The sequence below is a fragment of the Aulonocara stuartgranti genome (assembly GCF_965226115.1).
Source record: "Aulonocara stuartgranti genome assembly, chromosome: 12".
In the NCBI taxonomy this organism is placed as follows: domain Eukaryota; kingdom Metazoa; phylum Chordata; class Actinopteri; order Cichliformes; family Cichlidae; genus Aulonocara; species Aulonocara stuartgranti.
This window is the reverse complement of record NC_138948.1, coordinates 33,262,884-33,279,401: the sequence shown is the minus strand read 5'-3', so window position 1 is coordinate 33,279,401 and position 16,518 is coordinate 33,262,884. Positions and strand designations below refer to the sequence as shown.

Below are 16,518 nucleotides of genomic sequence, written 5' to 3'. Positions count from 1 at the left end.
AATCTGAGCGTGGTGAAAGTTGGGCAGCACGCTAACGTATTTTGTCCTTCTGTGTGCTCATAAGGGTCTGACACTTTCACTGGTTTGATTTTTTTCCTCGTATCTTTTCTTTGACTTTTCATTAAGTCTGTCTTTGTACGGACCAGCATTGTTCTCCTTCGTTTTGTACATACCTTTTTGGGGGGGAAAGAAAAAGCAAGAATTTATTGGAACCGAAGAATGAACGTTTTGCGGTGCTGAAAATGGTTGGATTTGATGCAGTACTTGGATTGTTTTGCCACGAGTTACCGGCATGCAATGCGCGAAAGTCACGTGGTCTGTCAATCTCTATAGCCAAACCCCTCCACGAACTCACTAAGAAGTATGCCTGTCCGCCTGGCACTTTAGCCTAAAAGTTATTCTTTCCATAACAAAAATATTATATATCACATCAATCCATTCATCTATGGTAGGAATATCCTCTTTAATCCAAAGGCCAGTTATGGCCTTTTTGCAAGCTACCGACAGCACACTGAACAAATACTTATCCGGTTTGCATAGATTAAGACTCTCTAGGTTGCCTAGGTACAATAATGCAAAATGAAATTGTATTTTCTTTTGGAAGATTGTTTCCATGACCTTATGTATTTCCTTCCAAAATGGAACCACACGGGGACCTTCCCAAAAAATTTGAAAATGATTTGCTGTTGCATGTCCACAATGCCTCCAGCATGTTGTGTTCTGAGAATAATTGGATTTTTGGGCTGGGGTAATAAAATAACGAAATACATTCTTCCAGCTGAATTCCCTCCACGAGGGGGAGCTTGTTACTGATCACTGCTGCCTACAAATCCCGTCCCATTCCTCTCCTGTTAAGAATAGATTGCTCTCTGTTTCCCATCTTCCTTTAACATATCTTGTATCATGACCCCGTAGATTGATCAGTGAACAATATAATTTGTAAATGATTTTTTGATAGGGTCCATCTCTATATGCATTCTCGAATATATTTATAATCTCTTCATTCCCAGTCGATAACTGAGAATTTTTTAGCTTCTTTTAGAAGCACACACTTCTTACCGAAGAAATGAATATTATTTTACAGTTATTATTTCACTCATGTCTGTCCCGTCTGTAACATCTGAAAATAAAATATAATAAATAATAAAAACAAAGATCGACCAAATAAAAAAAAAAACAAAAAAAAAAAAAAAACACACTCATTTTACTAAACAGTTCACCGGATTTGAGACAAACATTTAATCAGTTTAATTTTCAGCTGTTTATTAATTTATTTATTGTGACTGTACTTTTGTTATTGCAACAGCTTTAGATGTGTTTATTGTATATATACAGCATATACATTAGCACCATTTTTCCCCCCTATTTGCCAAGGTTGAGGGCAAAGTAAAAGCCATGTGTAGTTAGGACATCTATATAAGTATCAAGTCAAGGTTGTGTATATGTACAGCCATAGTGTGGTCTGTCCTGGTCACCTAGGCTGAACTCAAACTTAAATGAACAACAATTTCTGTGTTCTGTTGGGGATCAAATGCTGTCTCCTCTAGGTGGATCTGGCTCAGCAGTTGTGACCTGGAAAGTGAAACAGACAGGACCACCATCTAGTGTTGTTCCAATAGGGAGTATCAGTGGTGGGGCTGTAGGTGTTGGTTGGATGACACATGTAGGAAAGGGTGGAGTGACACCCTGGGTGGATCCTTGGTATGTGGTAATGACTTGTGGTTGAATTGTACCTATGACTACACCAGTCTCTGAAAGCCCTGAAGGATGCGTGTTTGGTAGAATGTGGGTAGGGTTAACAGCGTTAACAGAGTCCTTTGTGGGACCAGAATTGGGCACATCTAAAGAAACATCAACGCTCATCGCAGTATGAGACGGATCTGGCACAAGTTGTAAAGCATCTGGGTCAGCAGAGGTTTGTGGGTCTTCAGGAGAAGTGGCCAGAGAAGGTCCTGCATCTGCAGAGGGAAGCGGTGCTGCATCCAGGGGGTTCTCTGTAGCATCCGGCGTATTTGACTGCAGGGTTTCCTGTGAAGACCTATCATTAGTGGTGGTCTCTTCTGATGAACTGGATTCACTGGACTCTGATGACTTGGGTGAATCCTCACTTTCTTTCAGATGGACCTGTTTTATAATGAAACTGTCACAAATCCACCAATCTTTGCTATACAGTGGGAAAATGTAGCAGTAAAGTAGTATAGCTACTCACTGGTTTAGCTGTCACTAGAGTCACCATGAGGACAGCGCAAAGGGTGGCCCTCAGGACTGCCATTGCTGTCCTTCCTGTATTTGCTGAAACAAACTAAAAGAACCATATTGGTAAACTGGTAGTGTGTACATCGAGAGACAAACAGAGTACCTTCTTCTTGGTTCAGTTAAAAATGATTTCCACCTCAAATATTGTTAAAAAAGACATTTCTGGAATCATGTTTGTAGTGGCACAGATCTTTTTTCTTTTTTGGGGGGAGGGGTTGATTTACATTTAAATTTGTCAACCCTTTGCTAACATTGCCTTTAACTGTCTCAAGCATAAAATTCATTAAGTTTTAAATGAGGGTATTGCTGCATCCACTAATCTATTACTATTTGAAGGAATTAAAGAGTAACACAAGTAAACATTTTAGAATTCAATTTAAATGCATTATTGAATGTTAGTAAAGTTGTTCAACATCTTGAACTACAACAAGTTCAGTAAAGTGAAATGCTAAGTTATGATTGAGAACCTACCTTAATGGTCGAGTGTCCTCACCATAGAAACGCTCCAGACTGATTACAGTAAATTCTCACTTCTGCTCAGTCCTCAGCAAACAATAGAACATCTGGGTTGGCCTTCTTTTTATATAGCCGTGGAAATGTGTGGGTACCGGGCCATCATTGGGTTCCTGTTCCTGGCAATATATTATGCACTGTAGTGCTGATTCCTAAAACCATGAAAGCTAAATCACCAAACACCCCCAGCTAAACTGAAATGACAGATCGCTAAAAATTCTAGGACAATGGTTGTAGAAGAATAAGTCCACCAGAAGTGCCTATTCATAAGCACAGTAAACATGTGTTTTGTGGTATTGGTTTAAACAATGGTTTAGAATTTAAATAGATGTAAAATACCTAAGGAATTTTAGACAAAGTTTCATGCATAGTGTTTGCACTGAGTGCAAAAGTACTAACGTGATTTGGATTGTTTTGATGTTCCATAGTATTAATTAAATATCCAGTGTCTCCGCAGACACTGAAACAACATATTCTATATGGACACCGTTTTGTCTCCCTGTGTTTTACAGAACAGTCAAATAAGACAATTCAGGTGAGTAAGGATCACTGCAATTCATTGTTTCCTAGCTGATTGTGACATCACCACGAAGACTACAAAGCCTTGCAGAGTGTCTGTCCACAAGTGTTACAAACCATATGTCTCCTAAATACCTAAATAAAACATTAATCATGATAACAATAATAGCTTCAACTGTGTGCCATGACACTTAAAAGTGACATTTCTGATCATTTACAGTCCTCTGTAGTCTTAAGCCACCACTCATTTCTTTGTTTTGCATACAGTGAGCCAGACTAGTAATTTTTAAAATGTGATCTCTAGCAAAAGTTCAAGGTTTTCTGAAGGAGTTCCATTTGCTGCTTTTCCCCACTCAATTTTAGTTCAGTATCTGTCCATTTTTAGAAGATTTGTTTCCTTAGCTACGAGCCATTCAAGAGTTGAAAACACCTACACAACAGAAAATGTAGCAAAATACCAGTTTTGTTGTATTGTAAGGCACATTGTTACTAACAGCTTGTTGCCCCCCCCCCCAAAAAAAAGTAATTTCTTTAGTTGAATCTACAAAAATAAAATGCTAAGGACAAAAGTTTGAGAGGCGTACATTGTAGTTTTGCAACAAAAAGCTGCTAGCCAGAAACTGGACATAAATCAACATGGTGTGTGACGATGAAAAATGGAAGGAACTGGAGGAGAAAAAAGTGAAAGACCAAAGAAGCCAATCTTTAAAGAAGAAAAGTCTGAGGTATGCCAAATTATACAAGTGGACAGGGAAAATCTGACAATATTCATCAATGAGTGACAAATCAAACTGCTGTCAATGTGTATGCTGGTAGTAAGGAGAAGAGTACAACAGTGTTTGTAAAACAGAGGCTCTGTCATGGTTTCGTGCTACATTTCAGCCAGTGTTTGAGAGCTTGTCCAAAAAAAAAAAAAAAAAAAAAAAAAAAAAAAAAACCCACAGAATTATGAGGAAAGTACAGTCAGATTTTGACAATGATCATGTGTCACACCAAATACTGACGTTTAAGTTTGCTAGAATTCTACAAACAATGTCTTTGCCTCGTATCATTTTTCCTGTGCATTCACAAGTTTCATTATGTCACAGCACCCATTTCCTATGTTCCTAGGAAAATCTTGTGAAATTAGGGCTGGGTCAAGACTTTTGCACCGTAGTTATTTCAGTTTAAGTAATAGTCCCCCCCTTTACACAACTGTAAAGGTCTTTTAGTCAAAACAAGGCATTAAAGTCAGACTTGCACTCACATTTTACCATCTATTATAAGCCAAGTGTTCATGCTTATTCATGTCAAACTTCACAATGATGGTCTAACAGTAAACAACCTGAAATAACATGACAGGAAACTGTGGAAAATGCAGACTGTTTATTTAAAACATCACTTGTTCATAAATCAGCTCGATTCCACAGAGGATACGGCTTCCAACAAAGCAACAAAACGGGAAGCTGCTGGTTTAAGGGAGGTCCACCTCTGGCTTTTCTGCTGAGGCAGTATGGGATGTGGGAATGGTCTCCGCTTTGCTCTCCAGGTCAGTCATGCTCATCTCCTTGCCTGCTGATGGTCCAGTTCCCCTGCAGCAAGAACATGTTTAATTCTGTGATGCAGAAAAGCTCTGTTCTCAAACTGTAGAGACACCAAGTTATTTTCGCTAAAAGTCTGAATAAGAATCAAGTTCCTGACTTTGTTTTTAAATGAAAATGATGCACCATCCATAACCACACTAACTTGGCAAAAATTAGATTATCCAAACGTAACAGCATAGTCTAGACTGGATAATTGAATCAGTGAATTACTATGCAAATTGTGCTGAGATTCATGGCCCAGAGACTGAAGCCTGCTCACTTTTCTTATAAACCATGTTGGATTTTTTTCTCTCAAATATTATGGTAGCAACACTACATTGGTTCAGTAGCAGACAAATGGACAGGACAAACATTTTTACTCCCGTTGACATCATTCCAAGTGGTTACGCCCAGTTTTAGCTTTGTAGTCACAGGAAAATATCCTAATGCAAAGATACTGTATATGGAAGGTGGGCAGACCATATAAGAAATTGAACCTGCTATCATGAAATCACCACTTGGTTTATGAAGTCTCATATGAAACCTAAGATGTGCATTTTTTGTTTTGACCATCTTGGCATTTTCATTGTACAGTGGTCCACCTTTCCCAGCTTCAGTGATTTTTTTGCAATTTTGCATGTTTTTTATTTTTTATTTTATTTTATTTTTACAGTGCGATGTCCTGATCGGCTGTAGGCCATTCTCAATCTCCTCCATGCCATGTCTCCTGCACAGTTCAGAATGCGTTCAGCTTGTCAAATTCTCATAAATCTTGGAAGTGCTGTACTGCAAGTTTTCTGACAAAACGTTTTGCAGCGTCAAAGGCAACCGTGGGTGCCTTTGGTTTCATTCTATAATACTGGACTTATTGTTCTACGAATGTATGAACTTTTCTCTCTTGTTTAAATACTCTCAAAGTGTGAAAATGTTCATGCCTGTCTGAGAAAAGTGTATAAAGTGTGTAGTGAGGGGGTTTTATGACCTTAAAACAAATAAAAATAAAGTTGGCTACTTCACGGATTTCACCTATCGCGGGCTATTTTTAGAACTCAACTCCCGCGATAAATGAGGGACCACTGTACAATGAAAATAAAGGCTTATTCTATTCCATTTTGAAACCAGATGTGCCGACTAAGGGATTGATATGGCATTTTAAAACCCACACGCTTGAGATTATTCCAAATCCAAACAGATTTTTCACAAATGGACATCCGTTCTTGCAGATCACCACTATCCTTGTTTGCTGTATATGCTTAATTGAGAGCCAATAGAACCAACCTCCAATTAAACAGATTTCAAGTTATAAAATCAATATAGTAATAATATTTTAACCCACATCTAATAACGTTGATATAAATGCCATCCTGAGCGTTAGCATTCTGTTGCTAGCATTTCACACCATATAGCCACTGTGCCCAAGTCTTAGAGCTGCTATTAGAAGAGCTGTAAAATAATTATCACATCAAACCACCAGTAGGTTAATGTGTGCAAATGCTTCCCAGTAAGGTGTACAAAACTAAACATTGCTGCAACCCAAGGACACCATCTATTGCAAAGGGACAAATGTTGCCAAGTCTTGTAGCCCACCCACACCAAAACCCACGGAGAGAGAGAGAGCAAGGAAAAAGTTAAATTTGAGATTTAAATAAAGAAAAAAAAAAAAAACCTTAAGTTGGCACTCTTCTTCCTCTTCACCAGCACTATTACAACAATGATCACAACTGCTGCACAGAGACCCACGGCAGCGTAGACAATGGGACCCTGCATGGTTTTCACGAGCCGGTTTTCACAGGAATCACCGCTGTAGCCCAGTGAACACACACATGTAGTAACTCCCTTCGTCTCTACACAGTGTCCGTTACCACTGCAGCGCCTCTGGCTGCACTGCTGGGCATCCAGGTTCACACGTTGAATGCTGACATTCAGTGTTGTGTTCAGACCTGTGACTTGTGAGACAGGAGAGACACTGGAAGGAGGAGGAGGAGAACTGTGAGGTTGAGTGGGAGCCAAGACCTCAGCTCCTGGGCACTGCTGGGTGCCAACACCTTTATGAAAGGGGGAAAAAAATAAAATAAAGTTTTAGCCATGGTGCAATCTACAGGAGCAGTTTTAGTCTTTAATTTTGTGTCCCACAGTTCTCATCGGAGTGGTCCGTGCAGTCTGCATGTCCATCGCAAAACTTCTCCACAGGCAGGCATGAGAGGTGATCGAGGCAGGGCCTGCTGCCAGCTGGGCAGTGCTGCTCTGGGCTGCACTGAGTGGCATTCAGAAGGATGTGGTCATAAGAGCACTTGCATGTGCGACTTGTTGGGGTGGCGAGGCACAAGTGCTCACAGTTCCCATTGTTTTCTGTGCATGGGTTAGAGCCTGATGAAATCAAGCAGATAATTAGGTATGAGGTAGTTTGGTTTTTTTGTACATGACATGTAGAAACATCTTTAAAAAGGGCAGGTTAGCCTTTCCAGGTGTTCCGTTTGTGGTTCTTACATACCCATCTGACTCCGTTTGCTGAATGCCTTTAAGCCGACCACTTGTGTGCCAACCTCAAACCATAATTTCTTATCCTGCTGAGCGTCTTTGTACCAGAGTTGGGTCTTGTCTGAAGGAACAAAAAGGTCAGTTGTACCACTAAATTATACTCAAAGATGTTGATTCCTGTGGAGCCATTATCCATGTTATGAAGTAGTCATTTACCAAAGCTGCTCAGGCCAAGATGTCATTTGAATTTTAGGAATTATAGTCAGTTATTACAGTACATGCTTGGACTCTTACCAGTGACTGTAATCCAGAGGAGGATGTTGTCACTTACAGCCACAGCAGCCAGGCCGTCATCAACCTTCAGCTCTGTATATCCAGATCCATCAATCAGGACAGAGCCAATGGTCCCCAAACCTGAGAACATTTGACTCAAGTCATTAAGAGAACAACCTATTGGAACAACAAAACTAAAGTAAACTAGTGTCAGCTTACTCGTGTCAGCCCAGAAAATGTTATCCCCATTATTAGAGAAGACCAAAGATGTTGGTTGGACAGCATCCTTCCACACCACTCTTTGCTCACCACCATCCATGCTGGCGCACACTATTGTAGCCGTGCTGCCCGTAGCCTCCAGATCCATATTCGTGAAACAAACTCTTCCACTGGGTGGGTGAAGAGCAATCGAACCCACTCTGTTGATCCCCTCCTTTATGAGAATGGCTGTGTATGTGCCTGTGACAGCAGTGACCTGCAGGTGGGGCTGTTTGTAACTGCTCCAATAAATGTTGAGTGTTATCCAGTCGACTGCCATGGCAGTGACGGCGTCATCCAGCAGCTCAAGAAGCTGGCCCTGAGACGTCAGGAGTGAGTCCTTCAGCCTGAAAGAGCTGAGTGAAGAAGTGGCATCATCTGTCACAAATAGAGTGCGTTCCTTGAGGATGTAGTCCATGAGATTGGCTTTGTTCACGCTCGGTATCTGCAGGGCCAGATGCTCGGGCCAGCCCTTCAGCTCGGCTGTGGTGTGTTGGGACTGCAAGTAGATCTACAGAGATTGCTGGGATTAGAGTCTTTATATAATAATTAAGCATTTATATAAAAGTCTTTCCATTTTTAATGGCATTACTCGATTAGTGATGTAGCTTGCTGTGTGATACAGCCTGTCCAGAAGGGCAGGGGTGGAGTTTGCTTCACTTTTGAGTGAAGTTCTGTTTTAACAATTAGTTTAGAGCAGAGCAATTTGCCAAGTAACCTTAATAGCATTTCCTAATAAATGCATCTAAATCCAGTTAGTATTTGTCCAATGACAATCTAATGTTTGCTTCTGTTCATCACCACAGTTGACTTTAGAATCAAACAAAGATGATGTGAATGAAGTGCATACTTTCAGCTGTGATTCAAGAAGTCTTCAAAGTCAAAATTCTAATTTTACTGTGGTGGTGTGCAGACACAAAACAGAATGCTCAAGAGCCCAAAACCAAGGATACACATAAAGGAAAGCTGCATCAGTTATTTATACACCATTTCTAAAGCAAAAAAAAAAAAAAAAAAAAAAAAAAAAAAAAGGATGCATTTTATACGTGTGTGTGTGTGTGTGTGTGTGTGTGTGATCAGTTTGATTTTGTCCTCTTTCAGAACCCAATTCCCACTTTGAAAGTTTCTACCCAGAGCAGATTGTTCCAATTTATCAGACATTTGAGTTGCATATCCATATACAGCATATTCTGCCAATGCAGGTTACACTGAGTAAAATTAAGGCGTTTAGCAAAACCTGAGTGACACTGGACAGAGACAGCAACAGCAGAAATGCCGAATTGACCAGGTTGGAGCAGTTGAGGTCATCCTCTGCCAGCAAGAGACCAGGGGGACACTTGCACACAGCCCTGGGCCCAGGAGCAAGCACACACATGTGGGAACAACCCATCTTCTTGCAGGGGTTCACAGTGCCCATCTGGAGCATTGGGTGGATGATCTAAAAGAAGAAAAAAAAAAAAAACTTCTAAGCCTGTTTGTAACATTTTAAATTAAAACTCTTCAGCAAGCTTTCCAGGACTAACCATTAGGGTGTGCCCAAAAACTTCTTAATTGCTTCCAACACAAAAAAAATAAAATAAAAATCTTCAAACATAATGGAATAGCTTTGTATGAGCACTTAACACATGAAAGGATCCAAAAATTGTACATTATGCCACCCCATTTCCTAACATGTTTTAATTCAACATCACTCCTTACCTTCACAGCAAAAGGCTGTCTGGGCCTTTTCAGCACAACTTGATGGTTTTTACCAGAGATTTTATGAGCAGCCTGCACCACTCGTTTCTTGGCATCAGACCAGTAGAGCATGTCATTGAACACTGCCACAGAAAAGGGGTTTGTGGTCTCCTTTATCTGTAGAATCTGAAAACGGCATTTATATTATTTCACACACACACACACACACACACACACAAAAGGGTATTAGTCACCAGTTAGGTTAGACATTTTTCATTGCTACACAAAAATCATCTCTATATTCTTGAGTCATTTAGGGAAAAGACTTCCGTATGTAGTGCTGACATGAGACAGTTTTCCAATTTCATTGAACAATGTATGACTGCGCAATGACAATAAAGAGGTATCTTATCTAAAGTGATATTTTTAGTTATGGAAGGAGAGCGTGATAACTAAGAGGTTTGGAAAGAAAAGCATCTGGACTTCTTTAAGTCGATTGAAGAAGCTTCTTCAGAGGCAGAAGCTTCTTCAGAGGCAGAAGCTTCTTCAGAGGCAGAAGCTTCTTCAGAGGCAGAAGCTTCTTCAGAGGCTTTTCTCTTCAAGCTCCTTAGACTACGATGACTGAGAGCCTTCACAGACAGAGCTTGATAACCTTTACGCTAGAACAGCAGATTTGGGATAGGTTAAATAGATACATTTTACCCTAATGTCGTCGCCATCCAGAGTTGCAGATCCAATCGCCTTCAGTCTTTCATCTGTCCAGTAGACCCTCTCAGAGACTGCATCTACAGCCACACCACCCGGCCAGCCCAAACTCGAGTTCACCAGTGCCCTCCTCTCTGACCCATCCATCCCAGCACGCTCAATCTTCACTACATTACCAATCTCTGTCCAGAACATCAGCCTGATGAAATAAGAGACCACGAATGCCGCTTACTGCAAAAACTGAAACAGTTCTGTCTTTTTTTTTTTCTTTTTTTTAAATTCATATCAACCCTTTTTGTGGTAGCAGGGCAAGAGAGCGGGGCTGATCCAAGTCTTCATCCAAGATGATGCTTTGGTACAGTGAGCTTGCAGAGGCTGCTGCCAATCTGATGGCAGCAATATAACTCTTCACCCCATTGATCCAGTACAGATTCCTCCCGACCCAGTCCACAGCTATAGAATCAGCCTGAACACCTGTGGAAACAAGTGGCATCTTGTTTCCACAGGTGTTCCGTGATACAACTTTCAGACATGAGTAAACTGACATTCCTCTGAATGCTCCAGCCACATTCGAGTTGTACGAACCTTTAATCAGACTTCCTGTCATCTTCTGATCTAGAGAAGACCACATTATAGCAGCCATCTCCAGACTGACCCAGAAGACCTTCTGACCTTTCCAGTCATAGTCTAGAGACAAGACTGCCTTCTTTGCAGAAGAGGGCAATGTAACCAAGCTGTGACTACGCAAGCCATACAAGTAGATATCCGTTTGGATTGAGGACAACAGCAGGGGCTCACCTGAGGGATAAGAAAATGATCATAATGCATAAGTTATTCGACACCGAGGTTTTTTTGCTCCATTTCACCTTTTTAATGTTGATTTTAAAAAAATATAAGACTCAATAAATGTGAGCAAAATCTTGTGAAAAGGCAGGGGAGAGTCTTTCAGCAGAATGGCTAGATTTTTGTAATGCTATTAAACACATGATTTTGTGGTTTACATATTTGCCTGACACACAAAAGATGCCAGTTTGAGGAGAGCAGGAAGTGAGTCCCTCAGAGGGTTGTATCAGGAAAGTCCTCCAGATAAAAATCAAATATGCAGATCCATCTGCTGTTGTCACCTCTTCTGACTAAGGAAGCAGCTGAAAGAAGCTTTTGTATAAGGACATTACAAAAATAAAAATATTTCACCAACTGTGAGCCCACTGCTTCTCCTCCCTCTGATCCTTGCCCTTATTTGGCACGAGATTTCTTTGGGCAGCTTGTGAGCGTGAGAATGAAGTGAAAATGTGTCACACACACCAGAAAAATGAGTGTTCTTCACCCTGTATTTACCCCCGCTTCCAGTTTGTGGTCTCCTGCATGTGGCTTAGTGTTTCAACAGACATGCATGCGTACTCGTTAAAAATGAAAATAAATAAAATGGGTGCAATTCCCAAAATGTCCCGCTACCCATATGGAAAAGAAATAGAAAAAGAAAAAAAAAAACGTATAAAAGACTTGCATAAGATGTGGCCTACTTCATATAGTGAATCATATAAGGCTTATATGATTTACTCATGAAAGTGGCCACTTTCTCATTACTTTCATGTTGTTTTAGTAAGTATCCAAAACATACAAGTTTCATTTATATAATCTTTCAAGGGCTCTTATCTGTTTTCACTCGTGTGCTTTTCATACAAGTTTCACACAAGACAGATACAAACTTTACATATAAATCTGCTTTTGTCATATTTAACAGAATGCAGCAAGAATGTTATTAATCTTGAAATGGGGCATGGGCAAAAGTCAAACCCATTTGCTTTTGGTGTGGCTGCAGCGTGCTGACATTTTCAACTTTGTCCAGTTCCACTTCAAGAGTGACAACGCCATGCTGTTTATTAAAGGGAGCTTTACCAGTGATTTTGCAGTGGTGTCCATCTGCTTCCATTATAAAGCCCGGCTGACAGTCACATCTGTACGAGCCTGGAGCGTTGATGCATAGCTGACTGCACACACCTGGAGTCTGAACTTCACACTCATCAACATCAGCACAGGCCAGCCCATCCTCCATGAGCCTGAAACCTGCTGCACAGCGACAGCGCTAGAAACACCAAATGCAAATCTAACATTTAGATTACTCACTTTGAGTCACTGCAGGCTCATAGCCTTCATATACATCTTTACTGGATCAACAAAAGGGATCGTTTATCCAGAACAATCAGACTTTACATGGCAATATTGCTACATACACCCTTCAATCCATTTTCAGGCACCGTCTCTGCTGGGTAAATTTGATCGAGCACACAGAATTTTAAAGACAGACTTCTCACCGGTCCCTGAGGTGTGTTGTAGCAGCCATGGGAGCAGTGCATGATATTTTCCTCTGCACAGTCTGTATGGCAGCTTCCTCCCTCATCTGAGCCATCTGCACAGTTTGTCATGCCGTTGCACACCAGGTTTGGATCCAGACACTCCTGACTGCCACACTGGAACTGGTGAGGGGCACATGTTACAGCCGGACCTGTAAACATGAACAGCATTCATGTACACAAGTTTAAGCAGCAGTTTAAATTACATGACCATCCATTTACTACTCTTCAGCTAGAATTTACACATTACAGGCATTTTACAGCTCATATAACTAAACATCCCAATTTGAATTAAAGAATTGGGACAGTCTCATTTTGCAAATAGAATATTCTCAGACAAACATCGACATATTTTATGTCCTCTTTTATACTATGTGCTAAACAGATATAGCAGGTGGTAAAACTGGAATAAGATAAAGACCCTTACTGCTACAAGTTTTCACATTGATGTTTAATTCTGTGAATAATTCTAAATTTACTCACATTCAGTCTCGTCACTGCCATCATTGCAGTCCTTCATGCCATCGCACAGCCAGGCTTTAGGGATGCACTTGGTCTTGGATTTGCACAACCACTGGAACTCTCCACAGTTCACTGGAGCCACAGGACAATCCTGAAAGTCCAATTAAATTTTAATCATCTAAACATGCACTTTACCACTTCACTCCTGATCATGGAGGGAGAGAGAAAAAAAAAAAAAAAAAAAAAACTGCAGGAGGCCAGCTGAACATTTAGCCCATCAGAGGACATGCAGCAGTTTTAAAGGAGAGTAAAGTACTATTCAACAACATGCAGAAACCCTGCTTCATGTCTTCTGAACCTGACATCTAAACTGTCAGAGGAAGAGGGGCATGACAGTAATACACCAACATCGATGTACACTGCAGCTAACATCTAATGTCTGGTTTTATTTACAATGATTTCCCCTTCATTTATCCACAAACAGGACCTGAACTAAATCACTAGCTCCTTACAAAAAAACAAAAACACCACTCCCCAAATCATTTTTAAAAGATTTTTTATGGTTGTTCCTCAAAGTTTAGCATGCATGAAGCTGCTTTTTAGCATCCACCTTCTCATCAGTGCCATCTCTGCAGTCCTGGTCTCCATCACAGATCCACTCCTGCACTAGACACTCCTTGCTCTGGGGACAGCGAAGTTTGGTCTTGCAGGCTGGCACTTTGGTGCAGTCTTCCTCATCCGAACGGTCCCGGCAGTCTGGGTGACCGTCGCAACGCATTGCGGCCAACACACACTGGCCGCTGGTACACTTGAACTCTGTGTCACTGCAGTCCTCCTTTTCTATATTGACAAGAGGGAGGCAAACAAAGCATTAAAGATTACTCATATGCAAGCAAAGCTGAAACCAGGTAGGACATTAGTATGCCCACATACCACACTTTGCCTCATCACTGCCATCAGAGCAGTCACTTTCCCCATCACAAAGGAAGCTACTGGGAATGCAGCGGCTTTTGTTGTCGCATTGATGAGAACAGCCCTCCATGTACTTTGTGCATTCTGCTTCATCCGAGCGGTCCTGACAGTGAGGCACACCATCACACACCTGGCTCTTCTCAATGCACATCCTTCCATGGGCACACTGGAACTGGTCTACAAAGGACAGATTGTATAATGATTTTTTATTATGTTCACATTAATCTCTCACTTGGGCTCAGGCTTGTAGTGCATACATCTGTAAATCTACAAACACATAGACCATCCTACTGCATACACATTAGATTGTTTGTAACTGTCCAGCTTATCTGCTGATACAAATATCATCTGGCAGTTTGAGCTTCAGTTACAATAAGAGATTTTAATCCTAAATTCCACAGTTAGGTCTACATTTATTGATCTGCATATAGTGCCCTGGCTCCATGTAATGTCAGAGTTTGCAGTGGCAATGCTGGGGGGCTCAGCTCCCAATCATAATGTCATATATGCAGTGCCTTGTAATTATCTGTGTCATGAAATTACCTCAGCATCGTCTTTCTGCCACAGGAACAAGAGTTATTAGACTGTTAATGACAAACCTGGCTCTGTGTGAGTACACTGTAACATCATGACATCATCAACACTGGATATCTAGCCTGTTTTCATTCCATCCTGTCATCTATAGAAAAGTTAGAAAAATATAACTTAAGAAAATACTATCGCTATAGTAATTTTTAGGGGTGCTCTGATAGTAAAAAGCCAAAGTGTCAACTGGCCATGCACCAATACTGATGTGAAACTAGCGTTGCTCACTAGATGGCAGTAAAGCCATATTAATAACAAGCAGATGACAAACAGGTTACCCTTTTCACAAGACGATGAGCATTTTGCCTCATCTGAACCATCTCTGCAGTCTGCTTCACCATCACAGAAATAGTGGTTCTGGATACACTCCGAGTTGTCACTGCATGGTATGAAGCCGAAAGAACACTTAATGGGGTGAGAAGAGGTGGACTGTTTAGAAGGGCCAACCAAGACTGTAGGCACAGAGGTTGTAATGGTCTCTTCTTCCTTTTTGTCTTCTCCTGGATACATAATAAAAATAAAATACAGCAGGGAAAGCATTATAATTCAAAACCAAAAAAATAAACAAATGCACAAGTCCAACATAAAAACGAGTGTCAATTCAGTACTATAAATACATCAGAAGGTACCACAAGTGGCTTCATCTGTGCCATCTGTACAGTCCTCCTCGCCGTCACACAGGAAGTTTGCAGGCAGGCAGCGGGTCTTGTTGTCACAGTGATGAACACAGCCCCTCATTAGCGTCACGCACTGAAGCTCATCAGAGCGGTCCTGACACTGAGGTACACCGTCACACACCTGGCTCTTCTCGATGCACATCTTCCCATGGGCACACTGGAACTTATCTGCTTGTGTGCAGGCATTACAGGTGTTACAGTCACATGCACAATCGTAGTTCTTCATAAAACATAGTACCATAATAACCCCAATAGAGCACCTTGTCTCCAGAATTCTGGTTTACTTGTGGTATTTAAAAGTACAATAGGAGGCAAAGCCTTCAGCCTTTAGGTCCCTTATCTGTGGAACCAGCTCCCAGCTTGAATTCAGGAGATAGACACCCTTTCTACTTTTAAGATTAGGCTTAAAAGTTTCCTTTTTGATTAAGCTTAAAGTTAAGGCTGGATCAAGTGACCCTGAATCCTCCCTTAGTTATGCTGCACTAGGTCTAGGCTTCATTGAGTGTTTCTACTTCACTCACCATGCATTTAATCATTAGTTATTATCTCTGGCTCTACATCCCCTCACCCTGAACTGTTTGTGGCAGATGGCTGTCCCTGAGCCTGGTTCTGCCAGTGGTTTCTTCCTGTCAAATAGGAGTTTTTCCTTCCAGCTGTCACCAGGTGGTTACTTCTAGGGGGTAATCTGGCTTCCCCTCAATTATTGTATGGTCTTTATTTGTGCTTTCATGTGACTGCCGTTGTGATCTTCAACTACTTCTGCTACTCAATTTGTCTAATCTAACATACACACTGTCTCATACCTTTGCTGCATGATATTTCACAATCCTCTTCATCTGAACCATCCATACAGTCCCGCTCTCCATCACACAGATACCTGTAGAGCACACACTCTGAACCATCTCTGCACAGTTTAGAGTCCCGGGTGCAACTTCTGAGACCACTTCCAGCAGAAAGAACTACATGAATTAAGTTGAGAGAAAAAGGACAAAAAAAAAAATGTAGTCACTGCAAAATTAGAAGGTCTAGAAAAGCAGTTTTGGTAGCCCCACACTCACCCTGTAAGGAGTCTGATAATAACACCAGACAGAGAAACAAACATCCACCCATTGCCACAAAAAACAAACACGGGCCAAAAGAGGTGGATAGATGTAGCGTTTTATAATGACACCAGCTGAAGCCAATATAACCTAATTGAACACCTGCCTGAGGGGAGGAGCTATTGGT

At 41.1% G+C, this 16,518-nt stretch overlaps 1 protein-coding gene and 1 long non-coding RNA gene across 2 annotated transcripts; both read right to left on the bottom strand.

Moving 5' to 3' along the window:
* Nucleotides 1–1,246: 1,246 nt before the first annotated feature.
* LOC309719821 lies at nt 1,247–3,126 on the bottom strand. Its single transcript, XR_014280329.1, has 3 exons — nt 2,728–3,126; nt 2,210–2,302; nt 1,247–2,124 (listed from the first exon to the last, which is right to left on the bottom strand). It is a non-coding gene; the product is annotated as an uncharacterized lncRNA (long non-coding RNA).
* A 1,512-nt stretch (nt 3,127–4,638) lies between these two features.
* lrp13 (low-density lipoprotein receptor related-protein 13) lies at nt 4,639–16,484 on the bottom strand. Its single transcript, XM_082553689.1, has 20 exons — nt 16,350–16,484; nt 16,095–16,250; nt 15,244–15,459; nt 14,893–15,114; nt 13,991–14,206; nt 13,668–13,897; nt 13,079–13,208; nt 12,557–12,747; nt 12,141–12,327; nt 10,827–11,039; nt 10,532–10,715; nt 10,239–10,440; nt 9,558–9,722; nt 9,097–9,297; nt 7,821–8,370; nt 7,623–7,742; nt 7,342–7,449; nt 6,984–7,217; nt 6,517–6,895; nt 4,639–4,859 (listed from the first exon to the last, which is right to left on the bottom strand). Exons 1-20 carry the CDS (start codon nt 16,399–16,401, stop codon nt 4,742–4,744), a joined length of 4,074 nt encoding a protein of 1,357 aa, XP_082409815.1. The 5' UTR covers nt 16,402–16,484; the 3' UTR covers nt 4,639–4,741.
* Nucleotides 16,485–16,518: the final 34 nt, after the last annotated feature.